This window comes from Dasypus novemcinctus, chromosome 12, assembly GCF_030445035.2.
Source record: "Dasypus novemcinctus isolate mDasNov1 chromosome 12, mDasNov1.1.hap2, whole genome shotgun sequence".
In the NCBI taxonomy this organism is placed as follows: domain Eukaryota; kingdom Metazoa; phylum Chordata; class Mammalia; order Cingulata; family Dasypodidae; genus Dasypus; species Dasypus novemcinctus.
This window is the reverse complement of record NC_080684.1, coordinates 6856912-6879192: the sequence shown is the minus strand read 5'-3', so window position 1 is coordinate 6879192 and position 22281 is coordinate 6856912. Positions and strand designations below refer to the sequence as shown.

Here is a 22281-nt window from a genome sequence, read left to right as displayed (position 1 = left end):
ACAATATTTATGCACCTAACTTTAGGTGTCCAAAAATACATGAGACTCATGCTGGCAAAACTGAAGAAAGAAATAGATGTCTCTACAATAGTAGTTGGAGATGTCAACAAACCACTCTCAATTATACCCCAAAACAGATTAATATACATTTTTTCAAATGCTCATGGATCTTTCTCCAGGGTGGACCATATGCTAAGACGTAAGTCAGATCTCAATAAATTTTTACAAACATTGAAATTATACAAAGCACTTTCTCTGGTAATACTGGAATAAATTTGGAAATTAATAATAGGTAGAAAACGGAAAAGTCATACATATATTGGGATTAAACAATACACTCTTCAATAATTGATGGGTCAAAGAAGAAATTGCAAGAGAAATCAATAAATACCTCAAGATGAGTGAAAATGAAAATACAACATATCAAAACTTATGACATATGGCAAAGGCAGTGCTGAGAGGGAGATTTATAGCCCTCAGTGCTAATATATAAAAATGAAAGAGGTAAAATCAAAGACCTAACTGCACGCCTGGAGGAACTAGAAAAAGAATAACAAACTATTCCCAAAGCAAGCAGAAGGAAAGAAATAATAAAGACAAGAGCAGGAATAAATGAAATGGAAAATAAAAAGCAACAGAATCTACAGAACTAAAACTTGGTTCTTTGAGAAGACCAACCAAATTGACAAATCCTAAGCCAGATAACAAAGAAAAAAAGAGAGATGTTGCAAATAAAAACAAGAAGAGGGACATTATCACTGATCCAGCAGAAATAAGAAATCATAAGAGAATATCAAGAACAACTGTGTGCTAACAAACTAGACAGTGTTGATGAAATGGGCAAATTCCTAGAAACATATGAACAACCCACACGACCCTAGAAGAAATAGAAGACTTCAGCAAACCAATTACAAGTAAAGAAATTGAAACAGTCATTTAAAACCTCCCCAAAATGAGAAATCCAGGACCAGGTGGCTTCACAGGTGGATTCTACTAATCATTTAAAGAAAATTTAATACCAATCTTGATCAAACTCTTCCAAAAAATTGAACAGGAAGGAGCACTACTAACTCATTCTTTGAAGCCAACATCACCCTAATACTAAATCCAAATAAAGATATTATGAAAAAAGATAATTACAAGACCAATTTCTCTAATGAATATGGATGAAAAATATTTTTAGCTAGGGAAAATAGGCAATAAAAGAAATAAAATTTCCCCAAATAGGAATGGAAGAAGTAAAACTTTCACTATTTGCTGATGATATGATCCTATAATTAGAAAAATCAATAAAACTACTAGAATAGATGATTTCAGCAAAATAGTTAAAATACATGATTAATATGCAAAAATCAATAGCATTTCTATACATTACTAATGAGTAATCTGAGGAGGATGTCAGAGAAACAATTCCATTAACAGTAGTAACTAAAAGAATCAGATATTTAGGAATAAATCTAATCAAGGACATAAAGGTCCTGTATTCAGAAAACTATGAAACATTGCTAAAAGGGAACAAAGATGAATTAAATAAATAGAAGGATATTCTGTGTTCATGGGTTAGAAGACTAAATATCATTAAGATGTAATTTCTCCCCAACTGATCTACAGATTTAATGCAATCCTGATAAAAATTTTAACAGCTTTCTTTGTAGAACTGAAAGGTATTATTAGAAAGGGTAAGTGTCCCTGAACAGCCAAAAATACCTTTTAAAAGAAACAAAGCTGGAGGACTCTCACTTCCCGACAATAATGCATATTATTTAGCTACAGTGGTAAAAAACCACATGGTATCGGCATAAAGAGAAAGAGACTGATCGATGGAATCAAATCGAGAGTTTGGAAATAGACCCTCACTTCTACGGTCGGTGGAGTTTTGGCAAGGCTGTCAAACCCACACAGCTGGTCAGAACAACCTATTCAACAATCAATGCTGGGAGAACTGGATATCCATATCCAAAAGAAAGAGGACCCCTATCTCACACCCTATACAAAAACTAACTCAAAATGGATCAAGGACCTAAATATAAAAGTGACAACCATAAAACCCCTAGAAGAAAATGTAGGAAAATGTCTTCAAGATCTGTGGTAGGTGGTAGTTTCTTCAACCTTATATCCAAAGCATGAGTTATGAAAGAAACAGATAAATGGGACTTCCTAAAAATTAAAAACTTTCGTTTTTCAAAGACTTTGTTAAGGGTGAAAAGATTGCCAACTCAATGGAAAAATCTTCAGAAACTGCATTTTTTTGTCAAGGATTTGATTTTCATGTTATTTAAAAAGATCATACAACTTAATGACAAAATGACAAGAAACCCAATTTAAAAATGGGCAATAGACTTGTATAGACATTTTTTTCAAAAAGGAAAAACAAGTGGGCAAAAGCACATGAAAAGAAGCTCAACACTACTAGCTAACAGGGAAATACAGATCAAAACTGCAAGAAGATAGCACTTTGCACAATACAGAATAACCATTATTAAAAAAAACAAAAACAAAAAACTGAACAATACAAGTGCTAGAGAGGATGTGGAGAAATAGGAACACTCCTTCTCTGTTGGTGGGTGTGTAAAATGGTTCGTCCTCTGTGGAAGATGGTTTGGTGGTGCCTCAGGAAGCTAAATACAAAACTGCTATGTGATCTGGCAATTCTGCTACCAGGGATGTATTCAGAGGAACTGAAAGCTAGGACACGAACAGATATTTGCACACCAGTGTTCATAGAGGCATTATTCATAATTGCTAAAAGATGGTAACAACCTAAATGTCCCTCAACTGATGAATGGATAAACAAAACGTGGTATATACATACGATGAGATACTATTCCACTGTAAGAAGAAATGAAGAAGCACATGACAACACAGAGGAACCTTGAGGGCACTATGTTGAATGAAAGAAGCCAGAAACAAAAGGGTGAATGTTGTCTGGTCTCACTGATACGAACTAAATACGATGAGTAGACTTGTGGAGTTGGACTATGGCATGTAGTTTGGTGGGAGATGGAATGTGGGTTGCATGAGAAGAGGGAGAAGAATGTTTAATCAGATCAATTTTAAATATGTGGTTGTGGTAGTAGGTGGAGTTGATGGACACCAATCAAAATGAGTGTAACAAACAAAAAAGAGAAAGGTGGCGACGAGTATTGTCTTGCGTCCCACTCTAAGAGACAGTTTTAAGAAGGATGGCTTATCCAATGTTGCAGAAAAGTCAAATAGCGTAAGTGCAGAATATGTCCTCTGAGCCCAGTAGTGTGGAGATTAGCAGTATGGACAAGTGTAGTTTTAATGGAGTAGAGGGAACAGATATCAAACTAAAGTCAGTTAAGGAGTGAGAGGGAGATGAGGATGTAGAGACAGAAGTATAAATCAATCTTTGGCAGGAACTTTGGCTCTGAGAAAGAGGAAGGAAATTACGATTGTAGCTGAGAAGAATATGACTAAAGGAGGATGTTGTATTATTGTCTTTGTTTTTTAAGAGATGGGAGATACTAGAGCATGTTTGTTTGCTGTTATAAATAAGCCATGAGGCTAAAAGGGATGGATAATGCAAAAGTAGGAGGCGTTATCCGAGAACAGAAGTCACTGAGAAGAGAGACTGGATAGGATCAATTATGAAGTGACTTGTTTTTGCAGGGACGCTTCTTGGTTGTTAGAGGAGGAAAGAGAGGAACTTGGGTGGTAGGAGGTGGAAGATCATCCCATGAGATAAGCCTCTTTTTTAAAGATTTGCTCATCAGCAGAAGTTATATGAGAAATGAAGTTGAATTTGGGAAGTGCGAAGTTTGGCGAGGAAGAAGTATGCTATGGCATATGACAAGGTAGCAGAGTAAATTTATAAGAGAAGCATAGTGGGGTTCTCAGGTACATAGTGGGGTTCTCAGGTACTGCTGGAAGTTCATTGATAGTTTGTGTTTTTGAAGCAAAGAAAGAAAAAACAGAAAAGGAAGTTTGAGTCTTTAGAGATGGAAATGTCAGAGCTGAAGCTCCATTTGATTACAGTGTCACGGAGTCATTGGAATCATACACGGTAACTCCAGCAATGTCACCTGTGTCCCATAGCCAGAGTGGTGTGGAAGCACTCAGCCAGGCAGGCAGCCCTGGAACGAGAAGCTACAGGACAGGGAAGGACCGGGCTGAGCATCACACTGACTCCAGATAAGATCTTTAACTTCCCTTGGCTGTAAATTTGGACTGTGCATGCTAATTTGCAAATAGGAGTCAAGGAGATGAATGGCATGCAGTAGCTGGTCCAACACTGGCTATCATTGTAGCTATTATTTTTTAAATTGGGGAGATTTCGATGTAAATAATTCCACATGCCTTGTCGATCACTGCAAGTAAGCAGTTGACATAGGTGATGGTTATCACAACAGATTTACATCGTCTCAATTGCTCCTGAGCGTGAAACCAAAATTGGCTTCTGAAGGAGTCTTCTACCCTGAGAACATTCCTACCTGAGCAAGGGCCGCATGCTCAGCTCCCTTATTCCTAGTTCATACTCTTTCAAAGAACAAGTCTATCATGATGTAGAACTTTAAAAGTATGAAGGAGAGAAGAAAAAGACTGTTAATACAAACTGGGGACATGCAAGAAACAAGGCCAGCTAAAACTCTTAGGCGCATTATTTCTAAAACAGGTTATTATAAAAAAGCATTGAAGAAATCTACTTACCGTCAGGATGATTGTTACCAAGATACTGAGACTGAAGACTGGAAACCTGGTGCAGCATCAGATGACTATTCTTATTCCCTGTGCTATTTTTAACCAATATTAAATTTCTTTTTATCTCTTTTACAGTTCAACAATCTAAGGTTTTACCATTTTATGAAATCTCTTTGATTGGTAACTGTTTCTGATTGTATGAAGTTAGGCATTTCAGATAATTAGGAGTTACATCTTGGTTAAAACATAGGATTCCTATAATTACCCACTGCATGCCAGTGAATAATTATCTACATTTGTTACATTTTTTTTTTCTTTGTGGCTGAACAGTCTGGCTCTATTATAATTTAGTTAGTGCTTAAAATGTTCTCTCAGGAGTGAAAGAGTATGATGAGGCTGCCGCCTTCCTCTGCAGGGGGTGAGAAGATCATTACACAATGTCTAGATTCCTATGTCATTGTTGTGTCTGTGCCTGTACTACAAATGACTTCAACTGGAGTTGCGCTAAGTATTTAAATTAGCTCTGATTGCCCAGGTAAGGTGATTCAGCCGTGTTTCATACATCAAAAAATCATTAAGAGTTTCATAAGATTTATTCTCAAGTGCATAGATTAGGAAATTACATATTAAGAGGCTCTGCATTGCTTTAGAAACATGTTCTCTTCAAAAAAATAATAGTTGTGGTAAAAGTTTATAGAAAAGACGATAATGCTTTAAATTGACGTGACTTTTTCCCTGTCATGAAGACCAAAGCCTTTTTATGATCTCATATATCTCCAAAATAGATCAGAAAGATAGCTTAAAATGATATTAATGTCTCAATTTTGAAAATCTAAAAGAGAGGCAAATGTTTAAAGGCAGAAGATTTCAGACTAGAATTTAGATTACCTTGTGTATTAGACTCCTTCAGTCCTTGGTGCCGTGTTGAACAAAATGCACTGAAAAGTCATAAAAGTCAAAAAACCAATTATTCCAAGGAAAAAAGCCAAGACGCTACAGGAAAGGGTAGAACAGCTCACTGTGAATTCCTACAGAGGAATCCCTTTAAAGCTGGCATACAAAGAGCTGTCACTGACTAGGTTTAGGAGACGCCTTTGTGATATGTTTTGAGATACATAATTTAACTTTGGGAGTATCTGATCTGTTTGCTAAGGGATATGTAGATGGGAGGCTTGTGGACTTCTGACACGCTTTTATGAATGCTAAGAGCCTCCATAGCTCGTGCTTTCCCAGCAGCACAGGCATCACTACCCAACTGTTCTTTTTTAATTATTTTTATCTTTTATTTTTAAGGAAGCCTTAGATTACATAAAGGTTACATGAAAGATATAGGGATTCCCACATTAGCAACATCTTTCATTAGTGTGGTACATTAGTTACAGGTGATGAGCAAGTGTTGAAGCATTGCCACTAACCGTGGACTATAGTTTACAGTATAGTTTATGCTCTTTCCCACACAGTTTTGTAGGTTATGACAAAATATATAATGGCTCGTATCTGTCACTGCACTGTCATGCAGGACAATTCCAATGTCCCCAAAATGCCCCCATGCTGCACCTATTCTTTCCTCTCCCTCCCCTCAGAACCTCTGGTGACCACTGCCTTTATATCAATGATGAAAGTTTTTCCATTGCTAGAATAAGTCTGTAGTAGAATAATAATAAGGCTCCTTTAGTCCATTGTTCCTTCTCATATCTTGAGGATATATGTCCAAGAGACTTAAACCTTTTCACATGCTGGATGAGCCCGGATTCTCCTCAGAGTTGCAACCAACACCTCCTCTCCAGTTCACTGGACTCACCCGGGAACACTGAGGAGATGAGGACAGACAACGCCCTCCCCAAGGAACAGAGGATGTCCTAACTGCAAGCAAGAGAGTGCCATCCCTCTGTCCCATGGGATCTACCCCTCTCAATTAGAAACAGAAAGGACATTACCAAATAGTCTTAATATATTCCCCTGTAAGTGTTAAAGCTAGCCTGTTGAAAGACAAGGGTTTGATCAGGTGGTACGGCTTTTGCCTCATTGCTGCATATCACAAGGCTATCGGCACATAGCATCCTTTCACCCTGTTCTTTCAACAGCCTCTTGAAACCTGCATTGCAGGTTCTACAGCCACTCTACTAAGGAACTTCAGATCTTTTAGAATGTATGACAAGAAAGAGCTTGGTGCTTTCGGGCTTTGTGTTAGGAAAGGATGCTATTTGTGTGATTACGATCACAGAGAATATGATTTTGTTCAAAGCATAACTGAATCCACATTTTATTCTCTGTACCATGCCCCAAGCTGTATTACTGTCTAGTCTTCCTTTGATCATCTTTATGAAACACCTTCTCAGTCTTTTCCCACTAAGCCTTATAACTTTACTTCTTACTCCACCTCATCAATCTCTTCGGATTTCATAAGACTCCATCCTAATATAAATCATGGCTATTGCAGGAAGTCTTGCATCACTTTATTTCCTTTAAAAAGAGTCAGGTAGAGTTGTTAATGTGCTTTTCACCCATCTCAGGTGGAAAAGCCTTTCTCAGTCACTATGAAAGCATTTTCCCTCTCTCCTCTCAGTGCCATGTAGTCTTAGGCAGAGTAAAACCATTCGAGGAAGGGCTTTTGCCTTTGGTTTTTGCAGAGATGCACATTGTCCAGGCTAAAGTCTGCTTGAAGTTTGGTCTTCCTGTTGTTTCTCTGCATGCCCGGAGCAGATCTTTGCAAAGCCTGAGAACCCTGGATGCTGCAAGCACAGACCACCTCCTGAAAGGCTCTCGATGCCCGCCCCCTTCAGGCGCTCTTCCTTCTCTTCAGGGCACTGCTGGGTATGGACCGAAGGCAGATCCCATACTCTGCCTCCTCTCTAGTGCCTTAAAATTTATAACCCACCCCCTGCCTTGGTGAATTTCCCTTTTTCTTCACTGTCTTTATGCACAAATACCTTCTTGTTTTACCCCCTAACATAATTTCCTTATAAAGATCAGGTTTCTGGAAGCAAACCTTGGAAATAAATTTGCCCGCTAGACATATTGCTTTCCACCAAGCATTTACCGACATCAGTTAAAATCCAAAAGAATATCTTGAAGCAATAGGGAGAAAAATATTGCTAGAAGAAAACACAAGCTAATAGTAAATGATTCCTGTATGCTACAGGTTACCTGCGATTACAGATCACTCTCACTCTAGGGCTGATTATATTTGTTCTTCAAACTAGACGTACACAGCAGCTTTACCCCAAGTTGGGAGAAACCCCTTGAGATTATGCTCCACAATTTTAGACTAAACAAACAAATATATTTAGAGTCTTAGGTAGGCAGCCTGGGAAGAGAATTAGAGGGTCTAAATTGTATAAACAAAAAAATAGAAAATATCTTTATTTCACATAAAATAATAATTAAAATACTTATTATGAATACTAAGATAATTAAAATAATATAAAAGACCTACATGTATACTCATGGTTTCATTTAATTTTCACAACATACCAATGAAGTAAACATTACTATACTCATCTTCCAAAAAGAGAAACTGAGACTCAGGAGACACCGATAGTGAAGGCCCATGCCAGGAACTCAAGCCAGGTCTAGCTGATGTGTTTTTTTTCTTAGAAGAGGGTTTTCCGTTGTTCTCTGGAGGAGGCAGTGTCTCCAAGGTAGATGGCAACGTATGAGGATACGTTTACCACCGTGCTATGCTGCTTGACAAGAAAGTGTGCGTGGAGAGGACCCTCGCCAGCTCCCTGGGGTTTTTTTGCCCAGCGCAGGGAATTGAAGTACACACCAAGGTTGATCAAACGAGGGAAAAAGCTTTCTTAGGCTGGCAGTGGTCAGGGAAGGGAGGAGTTTGTGGTTGGGGAGAGGAGACTGACAGGTGAGGTGGGTTTGCAATTGCACAGGTGGGTTTGCAATTGCACAGGTGGGTTTATAAAAGCTTCTTTAACCTATTTGGTCATACAGCACATGTTCAGAGAAATGGCTCAACAGATAGAGCACCCACCTACCATCTGGGGGGGTCCAGGGTTCGATACCTAGGGCCTCCTGACCCGTGTGGAGCTGGCCCGTGCACAGTGCTGCCGTGCACAAGGAGTGCCGTGCCACGCAGGGGCGCCCCCACATAGGGGTGCCCCATGTGCAAGGAGTGCACTCCACAAGGAGAGCCACCCCACATGAAAAAAAAAAGCGCAGGCTGCCCAGGAATGGCACCGCACACTCGGAGAGCTGACGCAGCAAGATGATGCAACAAAAAAGAGTCACAGCTTCCCATTGCCGCTGACAATGCAAGCAGACGCCGAAGAACACACAGTGAATGAACACAGCAGACAATGGGGGGGAAGGGAGAGAAAAAATTAATAAAAAATAAATAAAATGCATCTAAATGCCACCTAAGGGTTGGGTACCTTACTATTTTAATGAGCTGAAGTTCAGCTAAATTCTCTCTACTGTTGAGCTACGCCAAGAATGGAGAAGTCCCATTCTGTGGTTAACTGATTTCTGTGGTCAACTACTGACAACTCCAACTACAAGCTGCACTGCTTGGCGGTTTCCTAAGCAGGGCAACACTGAGGTGGGGAAGGAAACGGAGCTCAGGGTGCTGCACAACTTCCTCTGCAGGAGCTTTCTCTGCAGGCCCCTTTCCCACACACCACTAAATTGGTATCCACAGGTCCAAGCAAAGCCAGCCTTATCATATCAGTAAAAACAGTCCAAGTTTGAAACTGCTGCTGGAAACTGAATTTGCATAGTTGATAGGAATTTTGTGTTTTTTACAGAATTCGATGCAACAGGCAGATTGATACAACCATGCCAGGGCTGCTTATCTCTGTAATCTCTTGCTGGTTTGAAAATGTCTCAAACTCATTGCCATTTTACTCAAGTAATGCAAAAGATGATAAAAGTCAGGATAAAACAAGACCAATCCTTTTCATACTGTCCTTTGAATTATAGTTAACCATAATTATGTCAAATTAACAATAGCTTACATTCTATGTAGCCCAAGACATGGGGGATAATAATTTTCTATCAAATACATATTCTCTCCAAACTACAATAAAATGATAAAAAGCTGCTAACATTAAAAAATAACTTCACAAGTGCTTTAAAGGATCTATCCTTAGAAAATTACATTTTAATAGCTTTTCTGAATTATTCCTTACATTTCAAATTTTAGACTACCATGTGGCAAATTTTTCCTTTTTGATCTTGCTTTTGACTATCTAATCCAAATATACTTCAGAGGTGAGTAGTTATTTGTCAGTGCCATTTGGTATGATGCTAAATATATATATTTGGTGTAAGGCTATTCTTTATTATGGACATCTCCTTCAACTCTGAAAGCCATGGAAAGAGAGAAGATGATAGGCTAATACTCCTGCAAGTAGCTATTAGAACACAGGATTAATCTCCAAATCCTTCTCTACAAAAACTCAATTTTGACTCCATTGTCTTTGTTCTAATACTGAGTTAATTTGAGGGAGTTAATTTGGACCTTTATTAATTCTTCTCTGTAGGATTCTGTGTATAAGCCTTCTGCTCTGTCTGCCCAGATGGTGGGTATCTAGCATCTTCTCCTATGCATTACAGATAACAGTTCATCAACAAATATTGGCTGAATGAATGATCTTTCATTAAATGCATAAAGGATTCTTACCCAGAGCACATTGACTAGGAAATTGTCTTCCATTTTTACAAATAATTGAGCAGGAGGAAATAAGCTTAAACTACAGAATGTTTAGGTTTAATATGAAGGAAAAGTTGGGGAGCAAAATGATGACTTTATTCCTGAAGATATTTAAAAAAGAGAAAAAGCTTTGCAACTGTGCATGAAAATTTGAACATTATCAAAGCTAGGGAGGGGAAAGAGTAACATTTCCTCTTATATACAAAGGTTTTTTCCCATTTTTCTATTGGGCCATGAGCTTTTTCTTATTTTCCAGTTATAAGTGTTACAAATATCTCTACTAATTTGTAGCTTTTGCTTTCATTCTTTTTTAGTTTCTGTTTAATACAAGTTCCTAATTTAAATATTGTCAAATTTATCAACCCTTTTCTTTATCATTTTGTATCTTAAGAAACCTGAGGACATAAAGATATATGCTAAATATTTATAGTTTTTCCTTTTCTATTTAATTCTTTAATGTATTTGGAGATGATTTTTGGATACTTTGAAGTAATAGTCTAACTTCACTGTTTTTCTGTATTGACAAAGAATTGTCCTAGAATCACTGAAAATTCTCTTTTTCCCACTGATCTGCAACACTTTTTCATATGATAAACATCCATATATACTATGTGTTGTTTGTAGACTCCCTTTTACATTCCATTGACTTATTTTTCTTTCCCTGCACCAATTTGACACTTTCTTCATTTCTATTGATTTATTAAAAGCCTCAGTATCTGGTAAGGAAAGTTCCTATGTTGACCTTCTTCAAGAGTGTTATGGAAGTTGTTGGCATTAAATCTATCTAGGTCAATTTGGAAAGAATTGACATGTTTATAAAAAATGGGATGAATCTGGTTTCTCTTTCCATTTATTTATGCCCTGTAAATTACTTATAATAAAATTTTATAATATTTTCAGGAAGTTTTACACAATTTTGGCTAATCTTATTTCTAGGCCCTTTATATTTTTAATACTACTTTAAATGCCTTTTTAATCATTTCAGTTTCTAACTGTTAAGAGTTGATGATTTAGAGAAGGTAATTGTTTGAGTTTTATAGGTTGATTTTTATATGCATAAAACTTACTATAAAGTCATGTTACTTCTATAATTGATCCGTTGATTCTTTAGGATTTTCTGTGTAGACAAGCATATCTTATACAAGTAATCATAGCACTGGTTCCTCCATTCTAATTCTTTTCACTCTTGATTTCTTTTTCTTGTCTTATTGGACTGGATAAATATTCTGGTACAGGATCAAACAGCAATGATGACTGCAGCCACCACTTGTATTCCCAAACTAAATAAATGGCTTTTAATATTTTACAAGAACATCTGAAATTGGCTATGAATATTTTTGTAGATAACCTTAATTAGGTTAAGGAACTTTCATTCTACTATTATTTCATTAAGAGATTTTTATCATGCATGAAGTTGAATTTTATCACTTTTTCTACATCTGTTGAGATGATTAAATGCTTCTCCTTTACTATGAATTACGTTCATTGATTTTCTAATGTTAAATTGACTTTGTATTTATGAGACAAATCCAACTCTGCCCTGGTGACTAATAGCCAACTATATCTCACATGTTCAAAATACAATCTAAGGTTTTATTTTGTCATGTCCATGCAATACTGTGCCCACCAACTGAAAAAAAGGTACACGTCCTCAGGAAGCTCATAGGCTAATGAGGATGCCCAGCATACACACAGACAAATGAAATACAGGGAAATTCAAGTTACGTTAGGATTACATATTTATTTTATTTCACTTTTAGAAATCACTGGTGGAATTTTGGCTGAGAAAACATTATGCCCAGACTCCAAGACTTATCTGGGAGATCATTATGATACACATTCTCTTTTTGGCTGGTCACAAGGAATATGTACTTTCTAGTGAGTCGTTTGTCAATTTTCTTGAAATATTTTATTTACTATATACAGATTATTATTCAATATCCTTTTATAAATAGAAAAAGTTTGTGTAAAGTAGATGTTAACATTTTATTATGGTGTTTCTTAACTTTTTCAAGGATTAGTGAATAATTTCCTGTTCTTAAGTCTTATATTATTGATTTATTACTTTATTATGTTCACGTTCATTTGACAGGTATTAAAACAACCTTTTATAATACCACAAAAGTAGAGTAGAATAGCCTTAGTAGAGGCATAAAAACTTATCTAACCTAACCAAAGCTAAAATCTTAATTTTGGGTCAGTGCTAGACAAAGAACAGAATTTTGCCACAGTTTTATAGTGTGGATGGAATTGTTAATAAGCACAACAATTTTAAAGGAATATGTGCATTAATATTTTCTTTTTCTAACTTTGATTGAGTCACCTCTTTAAGCCATTACCTCTGACCAGAGCTATTTTTAATTCTGGATAAATACGGACATGTAAAGTCTCCACTATTCCAATTTTAAGTCAGGACTTGTGCATGATGTTATGCTAAGTTGTTAGACAAAACCTTTTCTCTCCTCAAGCTGATGATTGCAGAGATGAAGCGCCCTCTCAGGGCCCGGCTGCCGCTCTCCCCAGCGAGGGTCTGCTGTGTGACCCTCCATCCTGCATTAGAATGAGGTGTATGGACTCAGGTATAGAACGCTGTGTTTCCATTGGCAGCATGCTTGTCCGCTTAAAACAGGCTTTCATTCCAATTCAGGTATAGTTTACTGTTCTTTAACAAGTGTCATAGATAGGGACAAAATACATAAGACTGAAAGAGTCAGCCTGTTGGATTTATAAAGTGAGTACTCAGAATGGCTGGTTTTGAGGTCTGAAGATCAAGCTAGAACTGATTATTTTGGTTATATACAAATATATTCCATTTTAATGTTGTTGAATAGAACCATTTTTTAGAGCTAAGAGTTCAGAGAATTTAATGAAATATTCTGGTGAACATGACAGAGAATTTCAGAAATGAAAAAAGGATCACTTAACCAGGCTTTCTCCAATCTACCACTGAACAATTCTTAGGTTTTGATTTGACTGAAAACAAAATGCATAAACGTTATGGACTAACTTCTGAATACATATTTTTTAATATGGCTAATTAGATAGATCTGTTAACTAATTACTCTAGTAATGATAAAGAAAAAATCACTTTTAAATTAAAAAAATAACAATACTTATATACAGAATTAAATGCCACTGCTATATAACAATGATAAGTAAGTGGATCACAACTATTTAATATTTTATACTATTTTAATTAGCCATACCAAATTTCTGTTAAAGCAGCAAATCTTTAGATTCTATGACTCATAACTAGGCTACCCAAGAAACTGCTAATTAGTATAACTCATAAAAGAGTTTAGGATCCTCAAAGATGAAGAAGTAGAGGGAGAAGAAGTACATTTAGACACACATTCCTCTTCAGTGTTGAGTTATATTTCTGAACACGTTTCTTATCTCAGCTAAAAGTAAACATGACTTCCAAATTCTGAACTTAATGAAATTCAAACAATGAAAATTACTGCCCAGAAGACATAAACTAGTTTTAAGTACAAGTATTAGCAAGATCCACCTTGACAAGGCAATGAGAGTGTTTATTCAATTTATTAGTAGAGCTGTTGTCTTTGAATTTAATCTAAAAATCAATTTTAACACAAAACTTTTCTTCCCTCACTGTTTTACCTTCAAGAGACGAAATGATCAGTCCTGGCACTCTGGGTAAATCATGTCTAAGGCTCAGTTTCCAGCTGGCTGAGCAGGTGCAGCAGGCATGGTGCTGGGACTTCTCAGTGCAGTTTCCTAAAGGAATGAATGAGCCTTTACTGAGTACTTGTAAAGTGCAGCTGTTGTGAGAGATGCTTTCATGTTCTGTTTTTATTTAAACAACCTGTGAAGTAATTATTATTAGCCTTAGTTTATAATAGCTAAGTCACATGATAAAAGTTACTTGGTTTTACATGGAAAAGCTGGACAGAGTTTAGACCTGTTTGAATGAAATGCCCATTTCAGTTTATTCTTGATCTGTAGGTTTGATTAAAATGAAATGATTAAACACACAAGCTAAATTGAAACAAAAGCACAATCAAAGCAAAAATTCAGAATAATGCGAAAAAGTTCCAAATCTTTTTCATGTACACATAAGGTTTCTCGGGGGGAAATAGAATCAATTTAAATGACTGCTATTTCTAACATTAGTAAAAGTCCCCAGGGCTGCATATTAGAATTGCATGGACTTTTTTTTTTAATGCTGCTTTACAGGTTCCCTCCATAGATAATCTAATTTAATTGATCAGGAATAGAGCCTAAGTATTATTATTATTTTTTTAAGCCTCCAGCCATTTCTAAAATACCTTGCATGAGAAACCCTGCATGAAAATATAACTCATAGGATTAGTTTAAGAAAATTTGGTTTGGATGCCTGGCATTGGCTTTTAACAACTTTTCATGAAAATGTGTACAATAGTTTATGTACGGTAAATTATATTTTTACTGGCTTCATTCAGTTCATACTGAGTATGATATAGTGATATACTTTAAAGCCATGAGTTTTTGAGAATGAAGAAAACTATGGGATCATTTCAGAATAATACTGAAGTTTTTCTTTTTCTCCAGTGCTTATCAGAATGCTACAAAAAAGCGAGCGTTTGTTTTGAGTCGTTCAACGTTTGTTGGGAGTGGGCAGTACACTGGCCACTGGCTGGGTGATAACTTTTCACGTTGGAGAGATATGCATATGTCAATCATTGGAATACTAGAATTTAATCTCTTTGGGATTCCATATGTAAGTTTAAAATTAAACAATTACATTAAGGCCCATATGGCAATCAATAGTATCTGAGAGTACAAAGCTACTTCTGTGGAGATAAAATGCATTCAGATTCTTTTTAGGTTGCTGTCTATAATACACTTAATTTAGCCACTGTAGAAATGCCTGTACCCCTGTAGCTTTCAAAAAATCTATATATTTCTTAGTTTTGTTTCTGTTTGCAGTCATTAAAACACCCGGCATGGTAAAACTAGAGAAGTTTACTTTCTCTTTCACCTCTGTCTGAGCTGTGCCTCTGCCCCCACTCCCCTTCTATAACCTATTATTATAGACTTTGTAAAGAAAGTGGGGAAAGGAAAGGCAGATAATTTGGAAAGAGGGATAGAAAGTTCATTTGAGATGCCTCCATTGCCTATGAAGGGAGGAGGTGAAATTAAACTCTTATTTGAAACCTAGTGATACATATTTTTTTTTCTATTAAAGAATTTGCTGCTATATTGTTAACATTATAGAAAGCTTTATTGCAGTAGATTCCCATATCCCAAAGACTTTTTAAAGAAAATGTCTAGAGAAATATTAGCCATATTTTGGAAAGCTGAAAATAAAATTATCGCCTCTGAAATTTAATGAGAATTTCACTTGTTTTTCAAATGATGGATTAACTATATTCAAAGAAGAATTGCTTAATAAATATTGAAAAGGGATATATAGCTTCCAGTTGTGTCTGGATTAGAAACGGACAGAGGCAAACTTTTCAGCATCAATTAAGAAAGGAAAGGAGCATGACCTGCTCTTTTTCCACTGATGTCTTGCAGTTTAGTAGCGTATGGAATTACAACTCTGTGGTTTGGGGGAACTAACTTTTTAATTCTAATTGACATGTTTTATGGCTCTATGCCTTATTTCTTTATGACTTTTTGACCTATAAGCTTTAAAATTAACCCAAGCTTTGTTATATTTCTGAGAGGCCAAGAAAGACTCTGTCAGGAAGCAAAGTATCTGTAATTTATGATAAAAAAGAGAGCATAATCAGGTGCAGTCGTCCTAAAGCCTTTGTCCCAGTCTGAGTGGCCACCACCAAGGTTCCTGGATTAGTTCATTCATTGTGAATGTTCCTACTTACCAGACAGGCAATTTGCAGCAGCACTGGGCTTGAAAGAGAAAGCATCGTTAAGTGCATTAGATTACCTAAAAGACTCCTTGCTTATACCACAATGTAGCCCCTAGTTTTGTTTTTTTTTTTAATTATGGTAATGAATTTGTTGAGCATTTGCATGGGTCAAAGGCAATATCACCACACTTTCAGCACTGCTCTCAATAAGGCTTATTTCCATATGACTTCCACACATTCTTTTCTCAATATTTCAGAACCTTTGAAAGTGTGATATTGACCTAAATTTGTTACACACTTTTATATACAAGAAAAACTTTCACTAAATAGCCCCAATAAACATGTAATTGACTGGAACATTTCACAAGGAAATGAGTTGATATTTTCCAGAGTTGGAGAGATAATATGTATCATTATCCATGTAATCTGGTTTATCTGTTGTGTGTCCACATATACACAGCTACATGTGACTAGAAATGGGATAAAGGATACAAACCACAATCATATTTCTACACATACCAGTGTACACACAAACACAGGTATGAACAAAGACACCAATGGCCATAAAATAACATGTGCTCACTACCATACACAACAACACAACTACACATGAACCCCCACTCAGACACACACAGTAACAACCATAACCTAACACATACGGTAAGTGTCACACACACCGATACACCCAGCTGAACACACACTTGCTCACACAGTAATGAACACAGGTGTACATGATGACAAACACAGTAGTGCCCACAGAACAACAGACATCCCTACCTACACACTAATGCACAAGCATCGTCACATGCAGATATACATACAATAGCACGACGGCTGGACAAGAGAGGCTTGTCATTCTTTTCTTCCCATATGCTCTTCTTAAAGAGCATACTTAAATTATACAACATGAAAATGGCATCCGTGTGGTCCTATACATGTTTGTTGTTAAAGACAGTGCAACCTGAAATATCTCAGTGTGGGCTTTATGGCAAAATATATAAGTGATATGATTTGAGATTGACAAAATCTTTCCGCAGACTGGAGCTGATATATGTGGATTTAATGGAGAAACTGCTTACGAACTTTGCCTGCGTTGGATGCAACTTGGGGCATTTTATCCCTTTTCCAGAAACTATAATACATATGGACATAAGGCGAGTAAGAATCAATGTAACAGTCCAACTGCTAAACTCAGAATTAGCTTGTAGCTATAAGCTGGGGTGAGGAAAATTATACATATATAAAATCATAAAAGTATGACTCTAAATCAAATTATTCTTCAACACAACTGTCAAAAATGTCAAAACTGTGTGATTGTTTTTTTAATTACATGTTACTGATTTTATCAAACGCTGTGAGAGAATGACAACTAAATTCTGGAAAAAGGTTTTCTAAAGTTGTCCTTGATAATGCATTGTTTATCATCAACCTCCAAAGCTAGAAGCATATTGCATCACTTTAAAAACCTGTGAACAATTTGTCCCTTTATTACACAAGGTAGGGTTGCTGGATTTTCCCTAGGTTCTTGGTTAAACTACAAAAAATGAATTTTAAGAGCAAGCCAGTTTAGTCAGGCCAGAAATTTATTAAGGAACTGAGAGAAGAAAAATGGGGAAAAAATAACAGATTTTGGGCCGCAGGTAGAAAGGAAGAGACTGAAAAGAGATCAAGAGGGCTGGTTGACAGATGACAGTTCCCCGTGACGGATGACAGATCCCCAGGTGTGCTCGTGTGCTGATGCAGGCAGGCAGGCAGGAGGCAGGAGCCGGCCGTTTCCGCTTTTGTGCCTGCTTCTTAAACCACTAATTATTCCTCCCCTTTGCTAATGGTGGGGGAGGAGTCCCAGCTGCTGACTGTTTTGATTGGTTGTCCCACCTCTCTATCCCCCGGGAGGGCCCAATGATAAGGCCCCTGGAGACTGGGGCTTCTTTATTCCCAAGGAAATCTCCTTCCCAATGGGGATTCCCACAGGTTCTCCAGCAGCCAGCTTGTGGGGTATCCATGGCTGCGTGGGTTTCCTGCCAGGTTCCGGATCCGTCTATTGATTCCCTAATTTACTAGCCTGCCTCAGTAGCAGCAGACAAACCTATGATATTTGTAATTATCCTTAATCTGTAGCTCAGTACTCTACCAAATTCCGAGTTTTTGGTACGATGGCAAGCAGATGCTGGTGAAATCTTGTACAACATTCTCCTGTTGGAAGACAGAATCAAGGAGTTGGCCTGGTGTTATTCTTCAGTCAAGTAGCTGTATCTTACTTTTTTGATGCCTTTCATCTAGAAATGATGTAACACTTGGCTGGTAGCTGGCCACGCATATCGCATGCTATACACCATGGTTTGTAAGCTTTATCGAATATATTTAATTGAGAAACAACTGTGTGTTTCCCAGTTGCCAAGGCTGTCAATGGTTACCTTTCTGTGAAATACTTTCAAATAGAAATAATATTCAAAACTTGTTTGCTTCTCCATAAACCATCTTCCTGCTCTGAGGGAAAAAGGGAGGGGAAATAGTGCTTTAAAAATTCACATTTGCAGTAATCAGTATTCCAAAATGTTTCTCTTTTACAGGAACAAGACCCTGGAGTGTTTGGAGAAGAGTTTGCTACCATTTCCCGTTCTATTTTAAAGATTAGATACTCACTGCTACCTTACTTATACACCCTCTTCTATTATTCTCATGTCAGTGGAAATACCGTGGTCCGAGGACTGATGCACGAGTAAATAACATTTAGTAATTATTCTACCTTTTTTAGATTTCTTACAACATAGATTCCAGAAGCCTGGGTTCTCCTTCCTAGGGAGGTGTTTTGGGGATGGAGAAAGAGGCAATTCAGTAGGATTAGTTTCCTTCTCATTGGAACTAGAAATAATCTTAAAAGCAAACTTGAAGCCGTGCCACAGAGAACTGAGAAGATACCCCATCACAGATGTGAAACACGTGGAGTATGGTATAGAACATTACATATTTATGTCCCGATTGTGCTGCACTGGCTATAAAGTACTGAAAATTTCAAAGAAAGGTGAGGTCAATATGAAATGAAACAGGGACAGATTGATGAAGGAAGTGAGTCAGGGTTGGCTTATTGAAGGATTATTGGGCTGCAAAGAAGCAAAATGATGATAACAAAACCCAACTCAGACTTGATTACTTGGCCCTATCTGACCTTAGAGTTATTCATTTATCTTTTGGTCAGGGAAGACAACTGATGCCAACTGCTTTGCTTGAGGATGAGATGTTTATTCCTAACTCAGGGCGTGTGCCGTAGACCCTTCTCCATTTGTTTTCTTGGTGTTGATCACCATGAACCAGAGAGCCTATGAAGAGGTTTTGGAGTAAGACTTCAGTTATTTATTCAGAGACATTGTTTTGGTTAACTTCTTTCTCACCCTGAAACTAGATTCCCATCAGATCCTCAGACTCATGGAATTGACAAAGCATTCCTCTGGGGGCCAGCTTTAATGATCGCTCCGGTTCTTGAGGAGGCAAGTACTAGCATTTTATGTCAGCACAATATGTTGTTTAATCATTCCAACATGTCCAGGCTTACCATAGTCCCTTAGTTTTTTAACTTCATTTTCATCCTCATATGTGAAAACTATTTATTTATGTCTGTTTTACCTTAATAAAATATATCTTAAGCAAAGTAAATCTGAACACAGCAGAAATATGTTTCTGCTATTCATCAATTCTGAAAACAGCCTCAAGATAATTTGTAGAAATAGGATATTGACCTCAAAAATTTATGTCACATAAAAAAAAAGCAATAGAGATGGAAGTCGCTTCTTCATTACAAGGTGGCAGCAAGGAAGCCTACTATAAGAACATCATTGGCCTCATATAGCCTTTTTAAGACAAACTCAAATTCCTGATTAAAATCCCTTTTTCCCCTTAGCCTTCAGATAGCTCTCTTTCCCTAACTTTAAACACAAGTGGTGCAGATAATGTTAACCAGTCTGGGGGAATTGGGCAGGATGGATGTTTTGTTAATAAATCTGTGCAAAATTTGGGGACCAAATATTATGATTCTCAGGAAAAAAAATATTTTCAAATCTGCATGCTTATTACATTGAATTTTTCCAGCTTTGATGAATTTAGCACAGCCACACGCAGAACTGAGATTGGGCCATTGTGGAATTCTTCATAGGGACTATTTTCTGTGTTTATGGATGTACCTAACTTCACAAAGTCTCCCTATTTTTTATACACACACACAGAGCAGAGGGAGTTGAGATGGAGGAAGACATGTGAATTTTTGGAATTTACCTAGGCATTATACCATCAAAGAAAGATGTGTCTGAAGAGAAATATTTCAAAACAAAATTTTTAGACACCCTATTGCTAAAATACTTAACTATGGAAATACCAACTTAATATTTTTATCTAAATATTTGAAAATAATAATTTACATTTGTATAGTACCTAAAAGTTTACAGAGCACCTTTACATGCAAGTCATCAAGTTTAATCTTTACAAATCCCCATTAATCTGTTGCTCTTCCCATGCCACTGAATAAAATGTCACCTTTTCCCAATATCCCCCACTTCTTCAAGTGTTAACCCTGTTCTAGAAGATTATTTTTCCAGTCTAATTCATTGTGTGAAAATTATTTTTCTTCTGGTATTGAAAAATTTAAGCTGTAATGACTTTTGAGAAAAATTATTGTAAAATCAAGCAGAAATATCTAAAGCCAAATGAATTATTATTCAGGGAACACCTCAACACCAGTTGAGAAATAGAACTCTGCCATCCACCTCAGAAGCTAGCACATACCTTATCACAATGCCAGTGGCACTCATTCCCGTTAAGTAACTACTTCTACCTTCCATCCATCCTGAAGCCAGACTCCCAGCAAATATCCTCATCACTCCATTACCAATCACCAACTACTATTATTTTTATGTTAAAAAAAATGTCTGGGCTCTCCAAAATTCTATTTTTATATATTTCTATAAATTTATATATTTATATAAATATATATATTTATATAAATTTATATTTATTTATATATTTATTTATATATTTTTATTGAGGTAACCTATACAAAATAAAATTTCCCCTTTTAATCAATTTCAAGCATACAGTTCAAAGACGTTAATTACACTCACAATGTTGTGCCAATATCACCACCATCCACTACCAAAATTTCTCCATCACCCAACAGAAATGCTACCAAAATTTCTCCATCACCCATTAAACAGTAACTCCCCATTTTCCCTCTGACCCCTGCCTCTGGTACCCTGCATTCTATAAATTGCATGTTCTAGTTATTTCATATAAGTGGAACCATACAACATCTGTCCTTTTATATCTGGCTTATTTCATTCAACCTGATGTCTATAGAATTCATGCATGTTGTAGCATGCATCAGATCTTCATTCCTTTTTATGGCTAAATAATTTTCCAGTGTATGTATATCCACATTTTGTTTATTAATCCCTCTGTCTATTGATACTTAGGTTGCTTCCACTTTTTGGCTACTGGGGATAATGTGGCTATGAAAATTAGTGTACAATATTTGTTTGATTACCTGCTTTAATTTTTCAGCTGTGTATCTAGAGGTGGAATTGCTGGGACATGTGGTAGTTCTTTGTCTCACTTGTTGATGAACCACAGACTGTTTCCCTAGCAGCAGCACCATTCAGCAGGTACACATCCTCATGAAGAATACACAAGGGTTCTTATTTCTCTGCATCCTCACCAACAATTTTTTAAATTAGAGTCATTCCAGTGGATGTGAAGTGGTATCTCATTGAGGTTTTGATTTGCCTTTCGCTATGGCAAAGAAGAAGTTGTGAGCTTACAAAACAATTATACAGGGAAACGGACTTTGGCCCAGTGGTGAGGGCGTCCGTCTACCACATGGGAGGCCCGCGGTTCAAGCCCCGGGCCTCCTTGACCCGTGTGGAGCTGGCCCATGCGCAGTGCTGATGCGCGCAAGGAGTGCCCTGCTATGCAGGGGTGTCCCCCGCGTAGGGGAGCCCCACGCGCAAGGAGTGCGCCCGTAAGGAGAGCCACCCAGCGCGAAAGTAAGTGCAGCCTGCCCAGGAATGGCGCCGCCCACACTTCCCATGCCGCTGACTACAAGAAGCAAGATGCAGCAAACAGACACAGAGAACAGACAATGGGAGGGGGGGT

The 22281-nt window shown here is 37.1% G+C and overlaps 1 protein-coding gene across 1 annotated transcript in view; it reads left to right on the top strand.

Moving 5' to 3' along the window:
* The window catches only part of LOC131280550 (sucrase-isomaltase, intestinal-like), a 152207-nt gene that overhangs the window by 94413 nt on the left and 35513 nt on the right, over positions 1-22281 (top strand). Inside the window, exons 13-17 of the mRNA XM_058307783.2 lie at positions 12088-12205; positions 14879-15047; positions 17181-17297; positions 18714-18862; positions 19544-19628. Coding sequence (XP_058163766.1) covers positions 12088-12205; positions 14879-15047; positions 17181-17297; positions 18714-18862; positions 19544-19628 — 638 coding nt within the window. The remainder of the gene's footprint in view (positions 1-12087; positions 12206-14878; positions 15048-17180; positions 17298-18713; positions 18863-19543; positions 19629-22281) is intronic.